This window comes from Pogoniulus pusillus, chromosome 11 (genome assembly GCF_015220805.1).
Source record: "Pogoniulus pusillus isolate bPogPus1 chromosome 11, bPogPus1.pri, whole genome shotgun sequence".
Taxonomy (NCBI): domain Eukaryota; kingdom Metazoa; phylum Chordata; class Aves; order Piciformes; family Lybiidae; genus Pogoniulus; species Pogoniulus pusillus.
The window spans coordinates 9,515,492-9,541,886 of NC_087274.1; the positions used below are offsets into that span (position 1 = coordinate 9,515,492).

Below are 26,395 nucleotides of genomic sequence, written 5' to 3' on the forward strand. Positions count from 1 at the left end.
TACTTAGAGCTCATCTGGATTGCAATCTAAAATATACTTAGCATTTTTCAGTGTTTCTGTTCTCTGTGTGGGTTCTCGTAGTGACAAGATTTAAGTGTCGGTATGCATGGGACTGAGAGCCGACTGTAATTGGGCGGTGTGTTCTGTACTGGTTCATGCATGCTGTCACATCTGTTACAGGACATGGATTATTTTGTAGTTGGGCTGTCATTGATGCAGGATGCTACTCTTGCTTATTATGAATGTTCTTGTGGAGCGCCCGCTTTGGTCCATGTCCATTCTGTGCTAGTACAAACAGATATACTCTGAGATGCTGCCCTTGGGTCCCGATTCGCTGTTGGGGGAAGCATTTGGTCAGTTTCACCTTCTTGACCTGGCATGTTTGTGTCTTCCAGAGTGTACCTCAGATCTCCTGGGAATGAAATGAGGTTTACCTTTACCTCATCTGCTATTGTAGAGCCTGCTGGAGCTTGCTGAGATGAATGAAAAGCCACTTCTCTGGCTTAATTTTTTTCCCCTGGAATTTATCTGTCTTGTTAAAATAGCAAGCTAAGATTTTGATGACTTTTGATGTAATCTTTACTGGTATTTAAGGGACGCTAGGATTTTACTGGTTCCTTTGGAAGCAGCTTTTTAAGACTTGGAAAAACAATAGTATGAAAACACTCTTAATATGAGAGATAACATAATTTAGCATGAGCATTTTTAACCTGAAGATTGTTTGAATCTCTCAAAGGTTCCATACCTTTCTGAGCTGGAGTGACAATCAACCTGGGTAAAGTTAAAGGTTTTGTAATCTCTTTGTGTCTCGAAGCAAGCTGTTGCTGAGCGCTAATATTATAGAAAGTATCACTTTAAATTAGTCTAGAAGTAAACCCTCCGATTTCTGTGTTTTTCATTCTCTTCAGCGAGAGCAGGAGAGTAAAGGATTTAGTGCTTGCCATTAACTCAAAATTGCTTACACTTTTACAGTCCGTTCAGGCATCTTTTCCCTCTTCAGTTTGTTATTCAAAGCCCAATAGCAGCCTTTACTTTCAGCTTTAGCTGTTGAGACTTAACCAAGACTGGTGTATGTGGGAAGGGGTAAGATGTTAACTTAGCAGCTGGCCTCGCCGAGATAAACATGCGCTTTTCCAAATGCTGTCATCTGGCCCCTTTCCAAAACAAGCTGGAGGAGGAGGTCAGGGGTGGAGCCATCCTTCGCTTCAGTAAAAAGAGGCTTTCATTTGGAAGGAATTGCTAGATGGTATTGACTACCAGAACGGCAGATTTAAAACTAAAAGGGTGGAACCTTTCCTAAATAAAGAAAAAAGTCTCTGCTGATGACTTCTGTCCTGTCACTGTGCTGCTGCTCTGGAGGTGCAGCAGCTTGGATGTGGAATTTGTGTTGCTGCTTTTTTTTCTTTTTCAAAAATCAGTGCTTTATGTGGGACTTTGAACGTGAGACCTGATGAAAAATTTATTGTCTCTGGTTACAGCAGAGACGTGCAACACAAGTGCTATTGTTTTAATTGTTTAAAATTCAGATTACAAGATAATGGTAATACCATTAGAAGGTTTCCCTTTGGCCTCAAAGCTGCAGGTAGGAGCCCGTCGATCCCTTAGTATTAAAGATGAATGATAAGGAAACCTCTTAAATGCCTGTGACGCTGCAGTCTAGCCAATTTAGGATCAGCTGATGCCTTCCAGTGATAATGGCTTCAGGTTTTCAGCTGTATTATGAAGATATCAGCCAGGGCAGATAGTATTTAGGAGAGAAGTATACTTTATTGAATGGGGAGATGATCTAGAAGTGACAGTAAATTGCATTACTAAATGATCTATGTGTTCTGCACAGTCTCTTTACTGGTAGATGCTAGTGGTAGATGCTAGGTTGTTCCTAATGTAGGAAAGCACAGGAATCAAAGTATTATTTCTTCTTCCTTTAGGAATCTGAGCCGTTTGTGAAAATTGTCTACCAAAAGCATGGCTTAGTTTTACATCTTAATTACTAGATGCTGATGTACTTACACTTATTTGTACTTAATCATGATTAGCACTTCACTGTGGATTCCCATATGCAGATAAAACTGTTTTCTGAAACTTGTTGTGCATCTTCCTGTTATGTTACTAGCATGTTTTGAAATGTCCTGCACAAGATAAAACCATCTGAATTAGGCCACAACAACAAACTGGCCATTCTGACACAGAAATCAGAGCTGTTTAAGGTTGCGTCGAAGAGTGTATTACTTGTACACAGTGCAGCAGCACTTTGAAAGATGCATCTAATTCTTTTGTCAGTTTAAAAAATGCAGCCTCTCTTTATCCTAGTCAGAAGGCTCTTCCAGTGAAGACATCTGTCCAGTAAGTAGCTGTTCTTAAGTCTCGTGATGCAAGGATACTAAGAATGAAAATCTGAGCTAGTTTTGGTCTTAGCCCTGGATATGAATCAGCAGCACTGTAATTTTTCAGTCTTGAGTTCTAGTTGTAATTGAAGCTCCTAAAGTATTAGAAGCTCTGATGGTAGTGAGATCTGCTTTCTGGAGCTCTTCCCTGTGGGTTTACAGCCAAGGATGGCTTGAGAGTGAGAACAGTTATCTGTGCTGCTGCAGTGATGTTTTATGGCTGGATGCCCAGATTGTCTAGCTTTGCACACAGCTTTATAGTTTGCCTTTGAGGGCTGTGGAGGTGGAAGTCATTTGTAATAAACAGCTATCTGCTGCTTGCTTTTTCTGTGTTTTGAAATGCACATCCACTTAAAAAGCAGCAAACTAGGTGCACATTTGCTAAGATTTCAATCAGGAATTTCTGGGTTTTAGAAGCTTGCTCACGAGAAATGTTAACAATTGCTTATTGCTTTGCAATAAAAATAGCTTGGCAGTTTGGGCCTTTTTAACAGTGAGTTTGGAATTGCTAGAGAATGAATTTTGGTTGTTTATTTTTCGGGGGGGGGGATGTTACTGGTTTTTTTTTTATTCCAGAGAAAAATTGACTTGTCAAATCGATTGGCAGCCTTTGTGGTAATTAAGCCCCAGAGAAAAATATGTTTCTAGGTCTCAAAATAGTTATCGTGCAACTACCAGCTATAGGCTCATTTAGGAAAAGATAACACCCACCTCCTTTCCACCGCGAGGGAAAAGCCACCCTGGGCTACGAAGTGTTTTGTGGCTGCCCTTGGGTGTTTTTCTGAGGCAAAGCCATTCTTCCTCCCCACCCCCAGCTTCTTGCTAATGGGGTCTGTGCATTTTTTTTCTCCCGTGATGACTTTGTGAAGGGACAGTGAGTAGAGTCTTTGTTACGATTTTGGTCAAGAACCATCTCTTAGAGTGGCATATCTGTATTCTCTTAGATGTGCTGTTTTCCTTCTCATTCCCTGTTTCCCTTGCCGTGCTCTGTCTGTATGCTGTCTGCTTGCAGCGTAGAGTTTTTGTTTCTGCTGCGTTTGTAAGACTTCGCAATGAGAAGTGGGAGAGCCTTGTTTTGTTTTGCTTGAGGGATACAGAGTACTTACTCACAGTGGCTGGGATTCCATTCTGGGTGGTCAGTGTGTACACATATTGATTGTTAGCTCAAACTGACTCCTGCCAAGTCTATTTTAAGCTCGGCCAGATATCTGTGTTGTGTCAGTCTGCTTTTCAGTTCTACTCCAGTCTGGGGCTCTCAGGTCTTTCAGTTCTTCAGAATTCCCCAATGTTTTCATGGCCGATGCTAACGTCATTGGTGCTGACAATGGAGATGCTTGTTTTTACACGGTAGCTGGTAAACAAAAGAGCATCAGCCCAGTGCTTTAGCACAAACCGTTCTAGAGAAAAGAAGCGGTTTACCGAGAACACACAATGAAGGAAATCAACTGTACAGATGCACAATCTGCCGACTGCCGTTTTACTATCATTTTCTTATGAGATCATTAGTAAGACCACAGAAGGTGAGGTTTGGCATTGCTTGTGGCTTTTCTTTAACTCCATATATGTTCATAGTAGCCTTGAAGATCATTCCTACATATGTTTCATGTGCATACACAGCCCAATGGCCTCTGCGTAAATCCAGTTAAGATTTTGCCAAAGCCAACCTGTAGTAGGGTTCCTCATTATACCTCTGCTAACTCTGTGCTTTCTATCTGTGGGTCTCAACTTCCCTCTTCTCTCGGCGTTTTTAGTCAATTACACAGCCTTGCTTAATGTATGAGAATTCCTTCCAGTGTTTGTGTTTGGAGTTTTTCCACATTTTCAGCTTTGAAATGGATGCTCCACTTGGAAGCTTGTCTCTTAACTGCTTGGCTGTGTAACGAGAGATATTACATCTCTGCAAATCTCATCATTCTTGTCTGGTGGTGGTGTCATAGCTGCAGTGCTGTAAGTGCACAGTGTTGCACCTCATTCTTCTTTTGTGATGCTGCAAAAAGTCCTGCTAGTCAAAAATACCTTATTGATAGGAGTACTGATCACCTCTGTTCATAACCTGCCATTTCACTTTTCCTGCTTGTGAAATGACTTGATTTCTCTTGGCATAATATTAGCCAATGGAAACCATGAAGAAGTTATGTTTTACCTTTTTAAGCCTTTATAAAATATATTATGGAAAATGCATCATCTTCTGATAAGGAAGGAAAAAAGCCTGGTGGTAGCAATCTAAATGCTGTTGAATATCTTCTGGTATGATCATCGTCAAATAGTTGTCTGATCCAGGCAAACTAAATTTAGTCTGTCACAGTAATAGAATTACTGCTGTTGAGGAGGAGAGTCTTTGTATAAATAGCACTGTTTCAGGTGAGAGATGTTATTATATGGGACTTACTGGAGCTTGGTGAATGTAGAACATTCTCTGGTTGTATTCTACTAATCAAACTTTCAAAAGTCTTGCACGTTTAAAATGAGTAATCCAAAATAAGCAAGTTTCATTGTGCACTGGCAGAACGTTATCTAGTGATGCCAATCTCTACTGTGCTACTACACTGGTATGTAAGACTTGAATAAAGCAAAGGTTGTGTTCCTGGATGGATGCTTACATGATGATTTGCTGGGAAAAGACCCTTGATGTTAGTATTTTCTGGCTGTTCTTCGCAAATGTCCAGGTGAAATGTTGCAGTGACAACAGCCCCCCATGCTTTTGAAGCAAATAGCTCAGACTGATGGCTGTAATCTCTGTTATCTGGATGATACTGCAGTGCTCTCGTAATTTGCATTGACATTGTGATTCCCTCCACCCTCTCCTTTCCCGTCCCTCTGTTGGCATCCGGACCAACAAGAGCTGATCTTTCTGGAGTTCTGTCTGCTTCTGCTGGTCAGATAACATACTTTAGAGGCATTTTGGATGTATTTCTGAGAATATTTGTTCCCCGTGGTGTTTCTTAGACTAACTGAAGGCATAAAATAGTTATTAGTAAGATCATAATTGACCATAAATTGAATTCCAAAGTGCTGTTTTACCACAACTGTTTTTTCTGTCTCTGGAAGATCTTTTATGGCCGTTTCCTTTCCCTGTCTCTCCCCTTACCCCATCTCCCCTCCCCCCGTGGAGCCGCTATTCATTTGTTAAGTTGAATAATGGATGATGGCCCATTCTGATGGTAGCTCTGATATTCTCCTTTATTATTGGCTAGAATTGGTATCCAGATGCTTTTAGTAAGGAAAGTGAAATGGGGAAATGAAGAACGTCGAAACTTGATTTAAGTTAATGGAAATTAACATCACCCTTTCAAAATTACAGAGTCAATCTTTTAAACTTTGGTAGATTTGTGGAGGGGAAGATGTTGGATCTGTTTCCTTAATTGTGGACAACAGAATAAGTCTTTTAAATTTTATGGATTCAGGTCCCAGCCTAAATATCAGTCCAGAGTAACATAAAGGTTTCTTATTTACATTGCTATATTAATTTCCAGCAAAGCATCTGAAAGTGCAGTGGAACAAACACTAAATCTCTTCTAAATGTATTATCTTCAGTCAAATGGAATTATCACGGGGGACAGTGTTGTGATTGTGGTGGGGGGTTTTTTTGTAGTTAAACACTGAGCATGTATAAAAATGCACAAAACAATGAAGTAGATTTTCTTCATTTGTGTTTAAACTTACACATTTGCAGTGCACAACTTTTAGTACAGTTTATTAGTCTGTAGTATGTTTTGTCTTCCTTGACTTGGATCAAATTTGGTGTTAACCTCCTGCAGAGAATTCCAGGACCCCTGACATTTTATTGTGACTCTTGATTAGCTCACCAGGGTTCCTGCTAAGAATTCGTCTTTCATTCATTTGATAATTTGAATTCCCTATTCACAGTGCCTTTAAATAGAATGGTATTTGGAAAACTTGAAGACAACAACTTGAATGTTCAATGAGCTGGCCCAGCAAATTTTAAAATGCAGGAGGAGGAAATTGTGGGTTTGTGCATTTTGAAATCTTTAAAAAGAGTAAACATTTCACAAAAAAAACCCTTTAAATCTCCATCTTTGTATTCCCTTGATGTTAATTTCCGCTTTGGTTTCTACAACAAGGAGTTCTGTTTGTTCTCCCTTTCTCATTTTATCTTGCCTTGTTTTGTCAGGAGGCATTCACCTAACCGTAGCCTGTATCTGGGAGCCAGTACGATAAGGTGGTATGTGCCTACAGAGTGGAACTTCAGCTTTCAAGGCAGCATGTATACAGTGGGGAGAGCATCTTGTTCTTCACACAGCATACCCCATCCACTGGTGCTGTGTGTCCCTGTTCTGTTGCTGGTGATGGTGGCAGGGCCTGCCCTGAGCTCTACAGCATGACGGATAGTTTTGGAATTGTTTGTAATAATTCTAGGTCTTGAGATGCATCCTTCCTGTGAGGCCACTGTTCTTTTACTTTCTCATCCAGGTCTCCTGGAGTTGGGGCAGTAGCAGTGTCCTGCATCTCTGCACTCTTTGTGTGTTGTGGGGTGACCCCTGGAGATCTCAGTAGTGAGGTGGCAGAGGCCCAGTTCTTCTGCAGGATACATCTTCCTAGAGGATGGTTTCTGCAAGCATCAGCTATGTATCTTTTGAATTTGAATATGATAGGAAAATTCAGACTGGAAGGGACCTCAGGAGGTTATCTCAGGCAGGTCTGTGCTTCAGTCAAGTGATATGTACATACCTGGTAACCTGTTTGCTGCTACTCACCATGCTGCTGGCACGTGTTGGTGTTACTCTTAGCCTTGCCTGTGAACAGGAGCAAGGGAAGCACATAGGTGTTTCAGTATTGCGCCTGTGGCAGGAACTCTGCTGCCTCACCTTCCTGGGCCTTTTAAATCACACTTGAGCCACTCAGTGTCCCAGTGGATGCATGTAGCTCTGGCTGCTGTGAGCTGGGTCTTCTGTTGTCGATGTAGTGGCTCCACCTTTTCTCCAGAATAAGCATCAGAGCATCATTGTGAGCATACTTCTCTACAGCATAACTTCTATTGCCTACTCTTTAATCCTGTAAGTCGTCTTGTCTAGCTTGACCTGTGTGAGAGCATCAACCAGGTCTTCAGCTCCTGCAGTAAGTCAGTCAAATGTGTTTTCACCTGCTGACAAAAGTCATTTGGCTCAGAAACAGTTGAGTGACATGGTGACTGTGATGGCAGGAGGACAGGAGGGCTGGAGGTTTTGGAAATCCTATGAGCAAAGTGCTCCATCCTTTAAGTTACGCAGACTTGCTTTTCATTTGTCAACAAAGAAGCATAAAGGTTTAGCTGTGCTTGCTGGAGGGGTGTGAAGTTGTGTTGTACAGAAGCAGTGCTCCTGGTCATCTGTCCTGCAGCACAAACTGTCTCTCCTGACCTGTACTGTTGGATGGGTGACCAGCCTCTCCAGCCACCATTTCTGGGAGTGGTCAATGCTTGAAGAGAGCCTGGGGCTGTGCTGTGACAAAACATCCTGTGGAGCTGTTGCTCCTGTTGCTATTTCCTGACCTCTTGCTTCTCAGTATCCCTGTGCAGCTGCCCAAGGAAGCAGTGCTCCTCTGACATGTTCTTCAAGTTCAGCAATATCATTTGGGCCAGAAACTTGCCTGTAAGTTTCTTCTGTTTCTGGATCAGTTAATTGGTGATACTGAGTTGGGACTTTCTCTCTGCTGGCACAGGGCTCTCGTCTTCTAAGTTTTTGCAGAAAGTGAAGTAGCAGACATAGTATCTGGAGAGAGACAAGCATGTTGCACTCTCGTTGAGCTACTGGATTGCAATATTTTGCATGTTCTGTCTCAGCCCAAGGAAGAGCTCTGGACCAGTTGATGCATCAACTGCAGGTAAATACTATCAGGCTGGGAAAGTAAATCTAGTTATCTGTGCTGTTCACAGTCTGTAGCTTAATTTTCCGAGAGAGGAGTTAGGTCTGTTCTAGGGGAGGTGAGATGTTCATAGCGTCCTTCTTGTTCTTTGTAGTCTGCTTTGAGTAGTGAATGTAATGCAAAGAGTTTTTTTTTTTGGTAGGAGTTGTTGGGATTCTTCGTGTTTGTCCTTGTTTAGCTTGACTGGTGCATATGATGGATGATATGAGCTGTACTGGGGTGTAGTGAGCAGGGCAAGGGAGCAAATTCTGGCGTGGTTTGTGCCTGAAATGCATACAAGAGTGAGATTTTTTAGTAGTGTTCTAGTTCATGCCCAGATTTCCCTTCAAACTACTGAAGTTGCCCCAGAATGGAGCTCGGATATATTTTAATAGACCTGCACTGTGGAGAGTAACTTCACAGAAGAGATGGTAATCTGGTGTGACAACAGCTTTTTTCTTCTCAGAGATTTTTCCCCAGCAAAAGCTAAACCAGGGCCAAGTCAGTGTTTTAAAGAAATACTTGTGATTGTATGATACTGTCTTATCTGCTTTATTTTTGTTCTAATTTACTTCTTTGGTTGTTTACTTTGCCTACATAAAGAAGGGTGACAACAATTTTGCATTGAGTGAATTGAAAACCTTTAGTGGGAGCCTGGATTTTGCAGTAGGTAGCAGCTGGCAGCCTTCTCGAGGTCTTTCCAGTGTTTTATTGCTCTTTAATCAATAATCCAAAATGGCACATTAGAAACACGAGATGTGTAACGCTTATGCTCCTTTTCTTCTGATGGTGGAAGTTCTATTTTACAGCCTGTAAGAGGGGGATTGTTTAGCCTCTTGGGCAACCTAAACTCTCTTTGTACTTCGTGTAAGCTATTTTGAGTCTCCTGCTTTTCACACCTTGTTCTCACCTAATGCTGTGGTGTGTCCTGGAATGTCTTTTAAATGGCAGCTGCATTCTGCTTCTGCACAAATTTCAGTTTTGAATGCAGTTGTTTGCGCCTCAGTCAGGTGTCCTGTGGTTTAAAGAAAGCCCAGAATAGTCTGTGGGGATCAAATCTAATCCCTCACAGTTGAGAAGGATCCACAGACCATCAAAAATTTGAAGATGCTTGCCAGTACTCTGTAGCAAGTCAAATAAAGAAATAAATCCACAAAAGGAAGACCTGGAGAGCCATAACTATATTGTACAGTAAAAGAAAATGTCAAGGGCAGTATTAGTGCTCTCTTTCTGTGCAGGAGCTTTGGTGGGATTTCTAAGTGATTTCAGAAACGGGGCTGCTGTCTGTCTTAGGAAATCAGATTTGTGTTATGTGCTTCAAGATAAGTTGACCAGGTACTGGGAGCATCAAAGAACCAGGCCCACAGTTGTTAGCAGTGGATGGTGTCTTGATGTTCACAGGAAGGGAAGAATCCTCTATCAAAGCAGATGATGTCTTAAGAAGTGACAAGTGCCAGGGTAGGGGCATAGTTTGACAGTGAGAAACCCCAAAGCATGGGATTAATAAATCACAAATTGAGGTCAAACACAAGCACTCATCAGGCTTCATTTATTACTCCCTGTAGGAACAAATTTTTCACCTGAACTTTGAATGATCACACCTATTCTTGTAACCTGTCCGTAGCCTCATTTACAGTGATGTGGCTGAGGGCTCTTCCCCTCTGAATATTGTAGGGTTTTACTTTGGAAATGGGTAGTGGCCTCCTCTTTCCAGACTAATTCCAGTCCTTGCGTCCAGGAGCCAGTCTGGCCTTGCATCGGTGTTACTACTTAGCAAAACCAAAATTTCCTTTCTTCAGTTGTTTATTCCTCTTCTTTCTCCTGAATATATAATTTATAAAGGTTTGGTTTGTCTTCTGTTTTTTTGTGTAGTTGGTTTGGTTGTTTTTTTAACGGTGCAGTGTGGAAGATTTTGCTTTATGACTAATCCAAATCTCTCTTTTGTTGCAATTTAAATTCAGTGCTACTTACCACAGAGATAAAGGAGTGAAATCTTCCTGTTGTTAACACCCATTTGAATAAAGTGGTTACTGACTCTTTAGGTTGTGTGAATTCAAGTCTGTGAAGTTTTTTTTACCAAGGGTCCATGCTTTTTTGGTGCCTCATCCTTGTTACTGTTTTCTGGACTCTGCAGTTCCTTTGTATTTCTGTGTTTGTGGATAGTCCCAAACTGGGCAAAGTACAGCAGCTGATTTCTGACCATTTGTGACCTTGTTGCTTTGCCTTTGGATAGAGATCTGCTGTATTACCCAGTTGTTTTCACCTCAAAACTGATGTTTAGCCGATTGTTCTCTATGTTGTACTGCTATATATGATTATTCCTGCCACACACAATACTCTGCCTTCTTTCTCACTGAATTGTGCTCTACTCTTTTTGTTACATCTTGAGTTTATCAGGTTGTCCTGAGTCCTGTCCATCCTTATTTGCAACCCCATGAGTTGACGTGTTTCGCAGCTTACTAAGTGTACACATTTCCCCAGCAAAGTGGTTAATAAAAATTCTGCTGCTGGATGTGTAGCACACTGCAACAAAAAATCCATCAGTTCTCTGCCTTTTTGAAAGGTGAAGTGCTGAGGTTACTTGTTTTATGGGTATTTTATTGTCATTTCCTCTAGCTTATGTTGCCTGCCTTGTTCTTGGAAAAAATATAAAGCATCCACACTTTTATTAACAAAACTTTGCACATTGCTTGAAAAGTCAATAAATTACTTCTGTTGCCTCCCTTTTGTCCTTCTCTAAAACATCTGCAACCTATGCAGTAAAAAAAATCCAACAGACTATTCCCCTCCTAGCCCACCCAATCAAATTCATGTTAGCTGTTACTGATGGTTTTATCCCTTTTATACGTACAGTCTTTGGCATTTCCTGGTCTTCTGGAGTGCCATCTATCTTCTGCTGATGCTTTAAGGTAATCTGCAGTGACTTAGACACAGTTGTTCTTATGGTGAATTACATCAGGCCCAGCCAGTGGAAAAAACAACCAATTTCTCTAGGGACTTCTTAAGCTGTTCTTACTTTTGCTGGCCTGATTTCCTACTTGGAGTGGTAGCAAAATATTCAGTTCCATCTCCTTTTTTTCTCCCTCTGCCAATTCATGGGAGTATTCTTCATAAGTTGGATCATTCCTCCTTTGCACATTTTTGGGTAAAGGAACTTAAACACATCTTGAGAATCTTGTGTGTAGCTGTGTTCCCTGACCCTTCTGGGTGTGGAAGCCAGGCTGAAGCATTGTAGTGACAGTGGCTGAGATCCTGGGGCAGGAGCAGTTTGCTTGGTGGCTCTTTGCTGCTTCTGCCACCAGCTTGGAGCAAAGCCTCTCTACGTAGGAAAGGGCACTCTGAAATCCCTCGGGGAAGCTGCCGTCATCTGCAGGCTCAGCACCAGTTCAGATGGTTGTTGGCCATCTGTTTCCAGCTGACCTCTTTAGTGAAGGCTACAGCAGAAAGAAAAGTACTGTCACTTTAGCCCTCACAGGGTCATCTGTCAGCAGTCCTCCTTTCCCACTGAGTATCAAACCCAGTGGTTCTTCTTGCTTATTAATGAAGCACTTAAAGGCTGATTTGTGGTTACCTTTTCTATGCACAAATCTAATACGTTGCTGACCTTTCTCAATTTTTGCCCCCATATGTTTCTACTGGTGTTTTGTTTTGGTTTGTTTCTGTATTCCAATTTATTTGACCTAGTTTTGGTGCTGCTTTGGGGTTTTTTTGAGGTGATTGGAGAGCTCCTAATTAGGGACCAGCTTGACTCTTCTTAATTAATGACTGAGTCCAGATATCAAGGGAAAAAAGCCAGCACTTGTAAAACACCACAGGTCCTTGCCTTCACTGATATTTACTCTGAGAAGGTTGCAGAGAGCTGGGCCGGATAAAGATGGAGCCAGAAATGGAATTAACAGTAGCAGGTGCAGAGTTTTAGTCCTTTATAGAGCTGTCCTTATCCTTTATAGCAGTCAGTGAAACAAGGACTGCCGCTGATGTGGTGACCTCCTGCTTTATGCAGTGTTCCTCCTGTACACTAGGTGATCTGCATTGTTTAGATTCTTGGTGATCCAGGAAGCAGCCTCTGCCTCTTCCTGCGTGACAGTTTTTCAGGTGTGCTGAATTAATTGATGCCTGCTCACTCCAGCGTTTGTTGCTCTCCATATTTTCTTCATACCATTTCATTGCCATGCTTCAAGATCTCTGTTACTTCTTTCTTAGCATTTAAAATCAGGTCCTGAAGACAGGAATTTTAATTTCTGTTTTAATCTGTGTGACACTGGATTTTGAGACTTTAGTAAATGACTACTCGGTGTTTCATGTTAGTGCTGTCCAGACTCATCCCATAGTGATGCATGGCTCTGTTAGCTCATTACAAAAAGCCTGCTTGGCATGATTTGGTCACCTGCTTTGGACCATTATTTTTGTCAGCTCTTTATAGTTCTACTTAAAAACTTTTCCAGCATAAAGTAGGAGTTTAAGGCGGAAGAGGTATTCCAGAATTGAGGTATGGGAACTGTCCTCTCACTGGTCTAAACCTGATGAAGACATCTGTACACTAAGATTAAAAATGCTTTTCTAGGAGAGGCTTTCCAGTCAGTATTCCTGTGTAAGTAAATATACTTGCAGCATCTTAAATGTATGCAACCAAAATTATTAGGCTGCTAGACTTAGAACTGTGTCACATGGAAGGACAAGAATAGGTTGGCATTGGAATAGGTTGCCCAGGGAGGTGGTGGAGTCACTATCCCTGGAGGTGTTCAAGAACTGTGTGAACATGGATAGCACTTTGGGGCATGATTTAATGGCCATGGTGGCATTAAGTTGTATGTGATGATCTTGGAGGTCTTTTCCAACGGAAACAACTCTCTGATTCTAAGAGGGACTGGTCTCTGTTTAGTCTTAAGCAGGAAGTTCTGGACTGTAAGGCAGTGTATGGGTAACAACTTTGCATGTCACTAGACTCTACTTGAAGTTTCTTGAAGAACATGATACTCCTAAAAGGCATTTTGCAGAATGCTGTTAGAATGTCACATCAGCACTACTTCAGAATACCAGCTGTGGCTTCAGATGTGAAAACAATTCAGTGTCTGATACCAAATGGAAAAATTAATTCCTCAGCTTAAAAAATGGAAGCAGCCTAGATTGCTTTATTTTTTAAAGGCATTAATAAGCCTTTCTGCAACAGGCATTGAGAGGCACAGTCATAGTTCTCAAGCTGCTCCAACCATCAGCTGCATTTCCTTTTGCTTTCCAATTCAGAGAGAGAACTCTTAAGTGCATGTGCTTTAAAAAATCACCTTGGTTTAGGTTTGGGTTTAATAAGCTAATTGCAGTCTGTAAAAGTGACACTTAATGCTATAGCTCAAAAATACTCCAGTACTGCTCATACATGAGATCCATGTATGTGAAAAAGGTGAACTCTTACAAGTATTTTTAAGATACTTTTGGTTTACAGTCCTGTGAGCTTTGTATTCATAAATTTTTTAACATGTTTCCTGTAATAAAGATTAAATTGTTACTCAGGAAGTGAAACTGCAACTCACGCCTTTGACAACGTAATCAAACTTTATATAGCAATGTTTTTATTGTTTTCCTTTTGTTTTGCTCTTAGATGACTAATTTCTGCCTAGAAGTGACAGAAAGAGTTGCCATCTGAGAGGCCACTTGGAGCTTTATTCTATTTTAAGCATATTTAAAGCACATGTGTTCAGAAGTGTCATTATGTAAATCAGTTTTGGAAATGGAACTCCATTAAAAATTATAGTATCATTTTCTGAGTTAATCTGAGGCTATTTTAATCTCAGAAATGAAAAAAAAAATTAACAACTCCAAAACAACACAAAACCCAAACAGATTTCTGCTCAGAGTGGTACTTTTACCTCTTATGTTGTAATTTATATGATAATATGGTAATAAAATACATTGTGTTTTTAATGGAGTGAAATGTTTCCTCCTCTTTGATTTTGAAAATCCTTTGCCATGGTGTATTACCTGCACAAGGGAGGAGGATGACATCTAACAGTGCTTGGGAAATGGCAGAACAGAGCCACCTTTACAGGGCAGAAAGGCTGGAAGTGGAGATGTTTCTGGTGGGAGTCCAGTCGCGTTGAAGAGGCTTTGATGGTGATGAAAATTGATTCTTGACATTAGATAATTCTGTGGGACAGGAGCTGGACCACTGTGCTTTTGCCAAGAAAGATGGCACCAGATGATCCTTGGGGTCCTTCAACCTGTGATTCCATGATGCTGTGAAAAGAGCTTGGTGTTAAAAAGACCTAAGAGAAAAATTGGTAATTAAATACCGTTAGAGCTTAAAGAAAACTCTGCAAGCTAAGCAAGGTGGTCATGGTGTGGGGTATTTTTGTGGTGGGGTTTATTTGGGAGTCCTGTGGTTTTTTGGTTTTTTTTTATCTTTTTCAATACTGCCCTGGCAATTGGAAGGGATTGTAATGTATTCTGAAGTTGCTGTGATGTCATCTTTTTTTTTTGTGAGTACTCCCAAGAAGAAACCACAAAGTTCCTTACTTTGCAGTGACTTGTTTAATTTACTAGATGCAAAAGAAACAAACAAGGTTAGAAATCCTCATGGCAGCAATCTGACACTTTGTGGGGTGGATGGACCCTGATAGGGAACACTAAAAATGGGTGGACTGGATGTTGTTAACTTTGTAGTTACTGAAACTGCTGCGACTTCTCCGTAGCTAACAGGAGTAAAGTCAAATCTATAGAGGTTTCAGTGTTTCTTTTGGCAACATAAGTTATAATTTTTTGAGAAGTCCTAGAATATCTATCTCAAAGTACAATTTTAAGTGCCCTTTTCTGAAGTGGGTGTTAAGTACCTGTTGCAGATACCCACTGGCAGGTCTTACAAGCAAATGTTTCTTATATGTTCACTTACAGCAGAATAGTTGAAAGCTCACCCTTTGAAATAGGCATCAAGTTGAGCAGTTGTGCTGGTGATGACTATTTAGTTGTAACAGAAAGTGATTCAGTACTGAGAATACAGATACCTAATGCTACTTTAGCTATTTTGTGCTCCAGTGTGTCCCAAGCACTTCCAGATGTGCCTAACTTCCAGCTGCTATTCCATACTCTGGGTCTTGTAAGATCTGTCACTTCTGTAAATAGACACTTCACAGCACTCAAACTAAAAGGGCACTAACACCTATGTTTAGACATTGGAAATGCTTGCTGCAATGTTTATTGTTTTGGGGAACACAAGGAAGGGGAAGCTGCTTTTGATTTAGTCTGGAGCATTATGCAGGATCTCTGTAAGCATTAAAGCATCTACGGTGACCAAAATCAGTTTTTGTAGGAAAATGAAAAATCCAAACCCCAGAAACACCATTCAGCAGCCAATACTGGAATGGAAAAACAAAGCTACAGGAAAACTGTAAGGGCACTCAAACTTGTTAAAAGGAAAATAAAAGGAACAACTAAAGGCAAAATGCTCCATGGGCAAATGTTCGAAGACACAACAGTGCAAAATCTGAAGGATCTGGTTTTCTTTTAGATAAAGAGCAGGTGTGTGTTCCCACCCCCAGCCTCCTGCAGGGATGTTGTGATAAAACAATTGAGCAAAGACTTTTACAAAAGAAAAAGACCTTTTTGAAGTAACAACAGAAAAATCCAAATGAAAAAGGGGAGGGAAACTTTGGGCTTCAGCAAGTTAAATGTAAAGCAATAAGAAGTTAGTCTGAAAGTGTTCTCCATAATTGGAGCACATCAAATATAATGATAATAGTAATGGTTTGAGAGCATCAGAAATGGAATATTGTCAGAAGATGTGTAAGGCTGAAAATGATTAAGACCTGAAGAGCTGTCAAAGAAGATAAAATAGAGAAGTAAATTAATTATTTGAGTTGGCATTTATTTGGAAGGATGTTGAGGAAGTTCATTGTTATGACCATAAATTATGGTGATGGACAAAGAAAGCATAGATGGCGAGATTCAAGTAGATTTTTCTTCTTGATTTAGAATGCATCAGGTTAAATTTTAACCAAGATGCTACTGAAACAGGGTTGGTTTGTATCCACGCAAATTCTTCAGCTAGAATTTATAGGCTGAACACAAAATGCAGTGATTTGAATTAATCTGGCCCTTAGCTCACGATTCTTTGAGAACAAAATTGAAATTGTTTACAACTCCTTGAGAAATGACTACAGGATGTGTTTGATCAAATGCAGAAGAACATTTGGAAAACAATGTGCTTGCTCATGATCTTTACGATACATTGTGAATCAACTGCTGACAGCCAGCAGAACCTGCAGTAACTGCCAGGGTTGTTTCCTTTTCCCTTTTAAACTTTCTTTAGGATGTGCTAATACTAAGTAGTGGATTCCAAATTAAAATCTATTCTTTCTGAGTTGTCATTGCTTTATTTTTCATCAGATTCAATTTCTGAACAGTTTGGTTTTTAAATGCTTTTATCATAGCATTTAAAGCAGCTTCATTTTAGATGTGAGCTGTAGAAATTTAGCAGTACAAGTATGGATTATTTACCTTCCTAGATAAACTTCATCTTAGTGAAAAGCTCTTCCCAACCTTTATTCTTGTCAGGGAGAAAGAACAAGAAACACAAGAAGAGGAACATTTGATGGAAGAAAAGAAAAAGAAAAAGCAGGAAGAAAAGAAAAAGAAGGAAGGTGCTCAGAAAAAGGTTTGTGCATGTTCCTGTTTTCAATGATTATTTACTTTTGTGTGAGGTGCAGGTGGTGATCTTGTAGCCTTTAGTTCTGTGAGTAATTCTGACACAAGTGAGCAATCTTGTCGACTTCGAGTGAGGCTGCAGTCAGGGAACCTCTGCAAAAGCAGTTGTGACAGTTCATTAGCACTCCCCAAGCTGCTCACCATCTCCTGATGTTGGGTTACTGCTCCCACAGCCCTGCCACGTGAGCATTCCTCCTCAGACTCAATGCAAAGTGAGCTGGATGAGTCTCAAGCGATACCGCAGGGACAGAGTTGCCAGGCCACTGCGCATTGCTGTGCTGTGCCTTCTCCTGCCTCTCTTTCTGGATTACACAGTTTTCACCTTAACCATCCCTTAGGATATGGCTTGTGAGAGTGGACTCTGTTAACCCAGGACACAACTGATCACTGTCTTTTCTGCTGTACAAATTTGACATCATTAAAAAAAAACAGAATTGGATTGATTGCAAGCAGCCGAAAAAAAAAAAGAGGCTTCACAAAATGTGCAGTTAGATGTCAGTTTAATATGTCAGTTTAATAATATATGTAGATTCAGAAGAGTACTGGACAAATTCATAGGGGTTACTTCTGTTGGCTGTTAAAAATGCCATAAACACTGGTGCAGGAGGGCTCTGAACCTGTAGTGACAGAAGGTAGGGTGGGTAGATTTGAGGTGCTGTCACACTGCCTGCTACGTTTTATACAACCTTTTTGGCATCTGCATTTGGCTTCAGTCAGGCAAGGGCAGCCATGCTTCTGTTTCTAATGCATGGAATGAAACTAGCATTCCCCAACCCTTTACTGCAGCTAAAGCCAGATTTATATAAGCAAGTTTCTGCAGCAAGTTAGGCCTGCAGCCCTGTAATTATTAGGTATCACTTCAAATATTGACAAATGGTTGATTTATTTTCTTCTTTTTTTCTTTTCAGGCTGCTGAACAAAAAACCAAAGGTAAATTCACATTTATTCTTTGTGAAGCATTTGATATTTTTCTAAACTTGCTTAAAAAAAAAGGGCTTACCCTTGGTGTTCTTTGTGGATTTTTTTTTAATGGAGAGAGAGTATATTTCACTAAGGTAGTTCTGTTCTTGCTGCTTTGTTGGAGGAGCTGACTAGATGTGGGATTCTCAACACAGGGTATTTCTTTTCCTATCTTGCTGGGTAGCATACAGCACCTTTTTGACAGAAATATATGGATTAAATTTCTGGGAAACATATCGCAACATAGATCATCTCTTTTGTCTCATGTCAAGACAGTTGTAGCTTTCCATGTAGTTGTTAGCAATTACTTATCTTTTTTGGTGGTAATTAGTTGTCTCTGAAATAGATAAGTCTCGCCCCAACTCAATTTAGTGAGTAAACTCATTTCATTGAACTTAGGAGAAAGTTATTTCCCCTACTGCTTTTTTTTTTCTTCCTGTGTGAGCTTTCTATTTGGTAAGTGAATTGAATGGGTTTGCATCGTGGTTCAGGAGGCAGCAGGCATAAGCAAGGCACTCTACTTCTTTGGGGTATTGAGCTCATGGGTGCCCTACGAGAAGTGTTCATGAAGGTGTGGCCTTAAAAGGAGTGAGGAAGAGAGTTGAGGTAGTGCCTCTCCCCTGCAGCTGTTGGCTAATGATTAGTTTATCTGGTCTGTCCTTTGATTTACATAGTACCATGCAGAACTCAGGGCTGTGGAGCAGTTCTGAAGAAGTTAATATGCACGGTTAGTTATTGGTGGGTAATTAGGTGACAGACAGGCAAGTAGAGATTCCCAGATTCCCAAAGACTGGGAGTTAGAGAAGAGCCAAGCCTAACATATGGGGTTGACAAAACAACTTATGTTTCAAATGCTTTTGATGTATTTATACAGCAGAAATTAAGTATTGCTTGCTCATAATTAAGTATTCGTTGCTCATAAAAATGAAGACTTAACTATGCAATGAAGAAACCTTAGCAAGTAGTTTATTGAAGCCCTGTTCCTTCCTTTACAAATTTTCCTTATGTAGAAAGTGTGAAATCAGTAACTATTACTCTAAATTCTGTCACATCTGCACTGTAAGGTCTGTAACAGCAGATGTGGTGTTCAGGAACAGCAGAAGTTGCTATGCCCCACAAAATCTTGAAGTACTTGGAAAAAGTCTTGAAATTAAGATACATCAAAGCAATTTCTAAGCAGAATATTTCTGTTTCCATAGTATTACATATTTTGTTCTCTGTATTGCCTCGTTGCTGCATGAAAAGGTTTCACTGTTGTAGAATGGATTCTAATAACTTTTTAATATCATATTTCAGTGGCAGATGTTTTTTGCTGTCAAAGTAACTAAGTTCATTTTCACAAGCTGATGCAGTGGCTCTTATTTCTGTTAACATTGAAACACTGCCTTTGCTTTCCTCTGTGGGATGTTATTGTTTCTGTCTTTGTTGTTACAGCTTTGTTCTTGATTCCTTGAAAATGCCCAGTTTAAGTTTTTAAGTAGCAAGGCAATAGTTCCAGGTTTTCATGTAGGCTTGTGAGGTGTTTCTTTCAAATTTAGGGACTTCTACGTTTGTTTGGTTATTCCTCCCCTTTCCCCATTATCTTTCTGTTCAAACTTCTTTTTGTTCAGACCTCCTTTGCTACTGCCATAAATACAAATTGAGAAGAAGACAACAGCAAATACAGGTAGTCATGACACAGATTAGACTGTTGTGAGTTTTGATTCAGCTGCTTATTTTAGGGGTGTTGTACTACATGACTGCTAAAGATCCCTTCCAACCCAACCCAGTCCGTGATTCTGTGATCTGTCAGAAGCAGTAATGCACCTTTTGGTAGTTAGGCTTTACTGGAAAGAGCTGGCCTGGCCTGCAGAAGGACCATACCTCTCCTATCTGTGTTCAGTGCAAGGGATTGTGTTTGCTGTCCTATGGATGAGCTTCCTTTTCATGTCCTTTGGGCACTTATGAGATGCTTTTAAGGTTGGTCTGTGGGATATTTTTTTTTCAACTTTATGATACTGTTCTTTTGCATTTATATTTAGGAGAGATATACACAAGCTTATGAGAGGTGGCAGAAATGTCTTAAAATATAGACAGTACTAATTCTAAATTCACGAGAGTTAAAAACTGGCTGAACTTTTCCCAGAGAATAGCTAAAGTTGATACTAAACTTCAATCCAGTTCTGTACCAAGTGTTTTATTCTGATATATTTTTGATGTTGACTAAGAAAAGCTACTAGAACTAAATGGTAACATAGGGATTATCACTGAATTCAGTTAATTTATTTCATATCTGGGACACAGCAATTAAATTAATTGTAAAGACAGGATGCCACAGTAAAACTGAGTGAATTTACTGCAGCAGGTATTGCATGCCAGTATGAGATCAAAAATTAAAACTGGACTGGAACTGAACCTTTAGCGGGACGTTCATATCGCCAGATTTGGGTAGGTAAGACCTTAACTGTGACTTAATGTAGCTGCTTGTGGTCCCTTAGTGTTTTGTTTCATGTTGTGTGTCCTTCAGTTCTGCAGCTGAGTTGCTACAGCAGTGAGAGATCACAGAATTAAGCAGGTTGGAGAACACCTTTGAGATTATCAAGTCCAACCTATCACCTTCTAATTAACTAAACCATGGTACCAAGTGCCTCATCCAGTCTCCTTTAAAACACCTCCAGAGGTGGGGACTCCACCACCTCCCCGGGCATCCCATTCCAATATCAATCACTCTTGCTATGGAGAACTTCGTCCTAACATCCAGCCTAAATCTACCCTGGCACAGCTTGAGACTTAGACTATTTGGGTCCTGTTGGCAAAAATCAAATTGTACAACTGGATATGAGCTATGGAAGGAATTTCCAGCTTCTGTTTTTCAGCTGGTTTCAGACAACATGTTTATACCATTTCTTGTTTGCACTCAGCAGCATTTTTGAAGGAGTATCTAGGATGGGACAAAGGGAGACACTTGCTGAGCAATGAGAAAGGTTTGTCTGTTTGGCTTATTCTTTACTAGGATCCTATGTGTGATTAAGGTGCTCTTTATTTTTTTTTAATTAATATTCAGATGTTAACTTATTTCTCTAGCACAGTGGAAAATGTGGAGATACTTCCTTAGCTAGTAATTGGCTCATGTTATGTGTATGTGTAGTTATAATTCACTGTAACATGACACTGGCTGTTGCATGTGGAGTTGCTGTTGAGGCCTCAGGAAAGAGAGACTCCTGAGGAGGAAAGAGGTTTCCTGTGGGTGTGTATATATGGTGTGTTGTCAGTTAAATATTGCTCTGAGGCCTCAGACCAAGCTGAATGTTTCCATTTGTGATGTGGAGCACAAAACCCTTCCAAAATAAACAAGCATTTCCACCAATAGAGGAAAGGTATGTGGCTGCTGCTGGAGTTACTGGTACAGGGATAGGAAGTGTGCCCTTACACAGCTCTGGCCTCTATTTAAACAACTTAAATGGTTTTTTGTTGTGGTTTTTTTTCTGTTTAAGCAAGGATCCAGGTCTTTAAGTCTTCTCTATATAACAGCTTCTTCAGTTTCTGATTTTTTTTTTTCCCCTGCAACATTGTTTGCCAGAGTCCTTTTGTTAGGCTGAATCTTTTTAAATACCATGTTGGCAACAATTCTAGGGAATGTGTGAAAGGAAAAAAGATTGAAGAGCTGATAAGTAGCTGAAATGTTTCTCAATTACTTGAAAACAAATGAAAGTAGTCTTCCTGTTCAGCTGGAGAAGAGCTCTGCAGAATTAGATGAGGTGGGAAATGAACGTGTTTTTATTGCATGCTGTGCATTGTGCTTCCACCTTACTGTTCTTTTATGGTAATTTTTGGAGAACAGGACTATTGAGCACAGCCCATTAGTGTTTATTTTAAGTGTGTAAACTCTTGCCAGTTTATAGGCACTTGATAAAGAAACTTGGTGTATAAAGGCTTTTGTAATGAAAACATTCAGCTGTAACTACTAGTAAGAGTTTTGTACTGTATGGTAAATAGTCACTAGTATGGTAAATGGCTGTTACTTAACTGCAGGGGACTTTGAAGAGAGCTCTGCTTGTGATAAATACTACGGAGGCCAAAAGCTTTCTTTTCATCTACCCATCCTGCTGCAGGTTTAGTCAGCACACAGGTGATCGAGTCCTTGGCTGCTTTATTCTCATCCCAGCTGAATTCTATGTACTTTGTCTAAAACAAAATGCTGGTGTAAAATAGCTTAAGTGCTTTGTTACTCAGACATCCAACACAGTAATTGAAAGGCAGAGCATCCAGTGCTCCAGCATTATCTACAATGGAAATGCAGGAGTAAAGAGTTAAGTATATACCATTTTTTAATTTAACACAGAAAGGAAGTTGGTAAATATTAGAAATATTAGTCTGGAAGATATCTTTTTACCCTGAGCCAAAGATGCTCTATCTCATCCTCTTTCAACTTTGCAATCCTCGTACGTCTGTCTTTAGCATGCTCATGATGTGGGACCAGGAGGCGAGATGTGGGTTTTCCAAGTGAGAATAGGAGCTTCAGCTCACTGTTTAGGGTGTAGAGCAGGACTGCAGGAGCTGGAATAGCTGTGATAACCTCAGGCTTCAACAGGCTGTCCAGCGCTGCCCATCCTTGATTACAGTGGGACTGAGATAAACATCATTAATTCCCTTCTGTTTGTCTTCTGTTTCTGGAGCTTTCCCCTTCCCCTGTCTGTGTCAGGTGTCTGGGAACTGTTCACTTTATGAGGATTTTAGTTTGCAACCTGCAGAGTCAGGAAGGTTGTCTGCAAACTGAGATAATCCTACCAAGTTAGGCACTTTAGTACATCTTATTTTGGTGGACTTAAGAGAAAGCATTTCACAATATGTGGTTGCTTGGTGGACCATTTGTGTCACAATTGCTGGCATACTTTCTTCAGGTTCCTTTTAAAATTTGTATAACCCCTTTTACTATGACCACTACTCTGTTTTATCTGGAGGAGTGTGGTCAACTATTATAAATGGGAGTTAAAAAGTATAAAGAATGGAAAAGATTTGAGATCCTGTCCCCTGCTCTGACAGTAGTACTGACATACTTTCTTCATAGCCATGTATTTTCTTGTCCAAGTCAACCATGGAAGATGTTGCCTAGGTTTAAGTTGTTTTTTTTCCCTTACCCTGCTCAAGTAGGCTGTTAGCTTTTTCTCTGCGTGTGCTGTTTTGTATGTGAGTTACCTTCCTGTAACTCACACTCCGTTTTACTCATACAGAAGGACAGTTCCATGTACATTGATAATGTGCTCCTTCTGGCTGTGGTAGATGTTACTGATGTTTAATAGTAGTTCCATAGGACAGAAGAAAAGCAGAACTTTATAGAGAATGAAGGAAAAAACTTTGTGGAGAGCTAGAATTTCTAGAGTAAAATTCTGATAGTGTGTAACACAATCAGTCTTAAAGAGAAAAGGTTTTGAGTTTATTCCAGTTTGTGTCATATTATTGTAGGAACCAGCAGAGGTTTTACCTAAGATTAAGAAATGTTTTTCAGCCTACAAGACAGGTATAATGTACAACAGACTTACAACCTCTGATTCATTGGAGCATTTATAGCATATGCTTGAATATCTGCCTCTACCATCTTGTTAGTTTAAGTGCTGTGTTTGCACTGAACTGGTGAACATTGTGGTGACAAAATGTGCCATAAATCATCATTGCAGAAGGAGGGGCAGCACTGTAATAAGTTTTTCAATTAGGTCTTAATATGCAGCTGTTTGATAACCTAATGGTAACCCCTTGCCATACATTACAGCTTCACAACACACAACTGTTTTCTTTTTGATAAACGTTATCATGGTGTCGTTTTGCTGTCATAAGTATCCTTAAACAAACAGGAATTTGTTCTACTTATAACTGACTGGCTTATAACTTATCACTTCTCTGATAGAGAAGTAATTATGACTTTACAATCTGCAAAGAACAGAGCATGAAGATAATTTGTAGAGTCCCTGCCATAATAGTAGGTGAAAAGAAGTAGAAAACACAAAAAGATCAAAGTAAACAGGAGGAGAAATTTGCATAGTCAAGGAGACAAAGCAATAAGAATGAGCATGGGAGGCTTAATGTTGACTAGCACACAAAAAAACCTTTTCCTGCGTATTATTTCAGATGGGATGGCTGTGGCAAGCTGTCTGGAGTTTCTGATGGCAGTAGTTCAGTGCTATACTCATTTTGCTTTCACAAGTGTAAGTAGTGTTATGAATATCTTACTCCAATATTCTCTTAGGAAGTAAAGGAGAAAACTTTAATATTAGGAGTAAGTTTACAGATAATCTTTACTAAACTACAAGCTGTTTAGCTTTGTGAGCATGTTCTGAGTGGGTCTTGCTGTTTTGCTAGTTGAAGCTGTCCAACTGGAGATAGTTATGGCATTAAAAATTGTGTGTCTTCTTGTAGGAGAGGGTTTGTCAAGGTTGGACCCCTGCAACCAAGGATTGACTGTTGTGAATGTTTAAGTCTCCTGTAGCTCTTGTGAGGTTGTAGACTCTTTAGCTTTCACACACATTTCAGACAGTGAGGCACCAAAGCAATCAGTACAGGCTGTTAGCAAAAACATTTATCTCTTGAAAAAAATAACCTTAGGGTTTGGTGTTTGCTTTTTGAAAATAAACCAGAAACCAGGAGAGATACTCTTCCTAATGTGCTCCTGTCCTGAGCTGGATTTGCAAGACACCTGCTCCCTGAAGAGATGCAGAGTGCATCAGTGTCTTTGCTAGAGTTGCTTCTTCATATTAGTGCTCCAGTAAGCACCCCCAGGCCTGTGCAGTGGCTGCCTTGTGAGATTTGCAGCTTCCCTGGCTGGGAATAGCAAAATAGGCAAGGGCTCAAGTCAGAGATTTTTTGATATTCTCAGTACTCCTCAGGTAATTTTTATCCTCCTTAGAGGTAACTGCTTGTAGTTTACTGTTGTGCGGATTTAGATGTGCTTATAATACACAGACAGAATATTGCACTAGTCTTCCGTGTGGTTGCCTTTTTCTGTTTCTTCAATTAGGAAATGATCTGGGCTTATCAGATTGAGGATTGTTACAGCCTGACCTGGATATATTCAGTTTTCAAGTGGGGTGAAGATGAGAGCTTTCAGACATGAGTCACAGTTGATTGAAAGTATTTTTCAAATGCTCTAAATATTGTAAGGGCTGAAACCCTGTAGGACTGCATGCTTTCACTAGATTTCTCTTTACATTGTCCAGTGTCAAATAAATTTCAAGTCTGGGACATTATCTCCACATGAGTACTCTGTGAAGAGAATAAGCACAAATTGGATAACACCAGTTTGGCTTTTCTCATCCAGAGCTAACTGTCAGGATGCCCCTCAGTGGTAGTGCCTCTCAGATAAATGCCTGCCTTGCTTTCTGAAAAACAAACCAACTGCCAGTGCAGCTGTTGACAGCTTCATATTCTAGAATGTCAATTTTAAGACAGCTATACAATGCTACTAGCACAGGTTATGATCAAACTGAGCCGATTTATGGTCACTTATCTGCCCACAGCCTGTGCTTTCACACCCAGTGATAGGTCATTTTTGCAGTCCTGGGCATTGCCTCATGCAGGATATTTAAACATGAGGGCTGTAAAATCATCAAACTGCTGCACTCTGGCATCACAGCAGCTCAGGCACAGGCATATATTCTGCTCTTCCAGCAGTCTGCTCATTAAGTAACCATTTCCCAGTTATAATGGCGTGTTTTCTTGTCCATCAGGGCATACATGCCCCAGTACTAGAGACAAATTTAACATTGCCACCACTGGGTTCTATATCCACTGACAGTGAGAGAGACAACAGCCACCCTGCATCTCTGAGCTTTCTTACCCACTCAGCAGTCAGAGGTGTAGAGCTTTATAGCACAGCTCACCTATTCTGTCAGTGTGGTACTCGCTTTCTCAGCTGAAGTCAGATCCATTTTACCCTTCTTTTGAAGAAACATGTACGTGAAGGCACTTTCTTGACTGCCTTGAGAACTCTTTTCTTAGACCAAGCTTTTATGGCAAGCTCTGTCAATGGCTTGTGGTGCCTTCTCTATGAAAACTTATCAGCATTGTACCTGCAGTGTGCTGACCACTTTCCAATGTTAGATTATCATCTTACTACCCGAGGGAGGCTTGTGTTGCATACAGATGCAACAACTACAAGGGCCGCAAACCGTAAGGTTGCAAAGATGCATCAGGAAATGGTCCTGATAGTTTTAAGAGATATGCCAGATATGCCTTCCTTGGGAAGGATGAAACCAGCTTTGAACTATAACATGGGTACATACTCTTGGGGTAGTTGCTCTACAAATGTTGCAGAGGGTTATCTTGGGAAAACAACGGGAATGAAAATGTGTTTTGATTATTTTACACTGTGTGAAGCTTTTGGCCTGGGGGACCTTGTGTTCTCCTCTTGACTGTCTGGTGTTGACATTCCTCTACTGTGAGAACCTAGGCTGCCTCTTGACTTCCCTGTGTTTTGCTAGCTTTTTTTTTAAGTGCTTTTCCTGAATTGCTGAAGGTGGTAGCCAAACTTTACAAGTCCTACAGGA

General features: G+C 40.4%; 1 protein-coding gene across 16 annotated transcripts in view; it reads left to right on the top strand.

Moving 5' to 3' along the window:
- TNRC6C (trinucleotide repeat containing adaptor 6C) overlaps positions 1–26,395 on the top strand; it is a 385,157-nt gene that overhangs the window by 281,306 nt on the left and 77,456 nt on the right. For all 16 annotated transcript variants that reach the window (XM_064150911.1, XM_064150915.1, XM_064150909.1 and 13 more), the window contains 2 exons: positions 16,770–16,869; positions 17,828–17,849. In XM_064150911.1, coding sequence (XP_064006981.1) covers positions 16,770–16,869; positions 17,828–17,849 — 122 coding nt within the window. The remainder of the gene's footprint in view (positions 1–16,769; positions 16,870–17,827; positions 17,850–26,395) is intronic.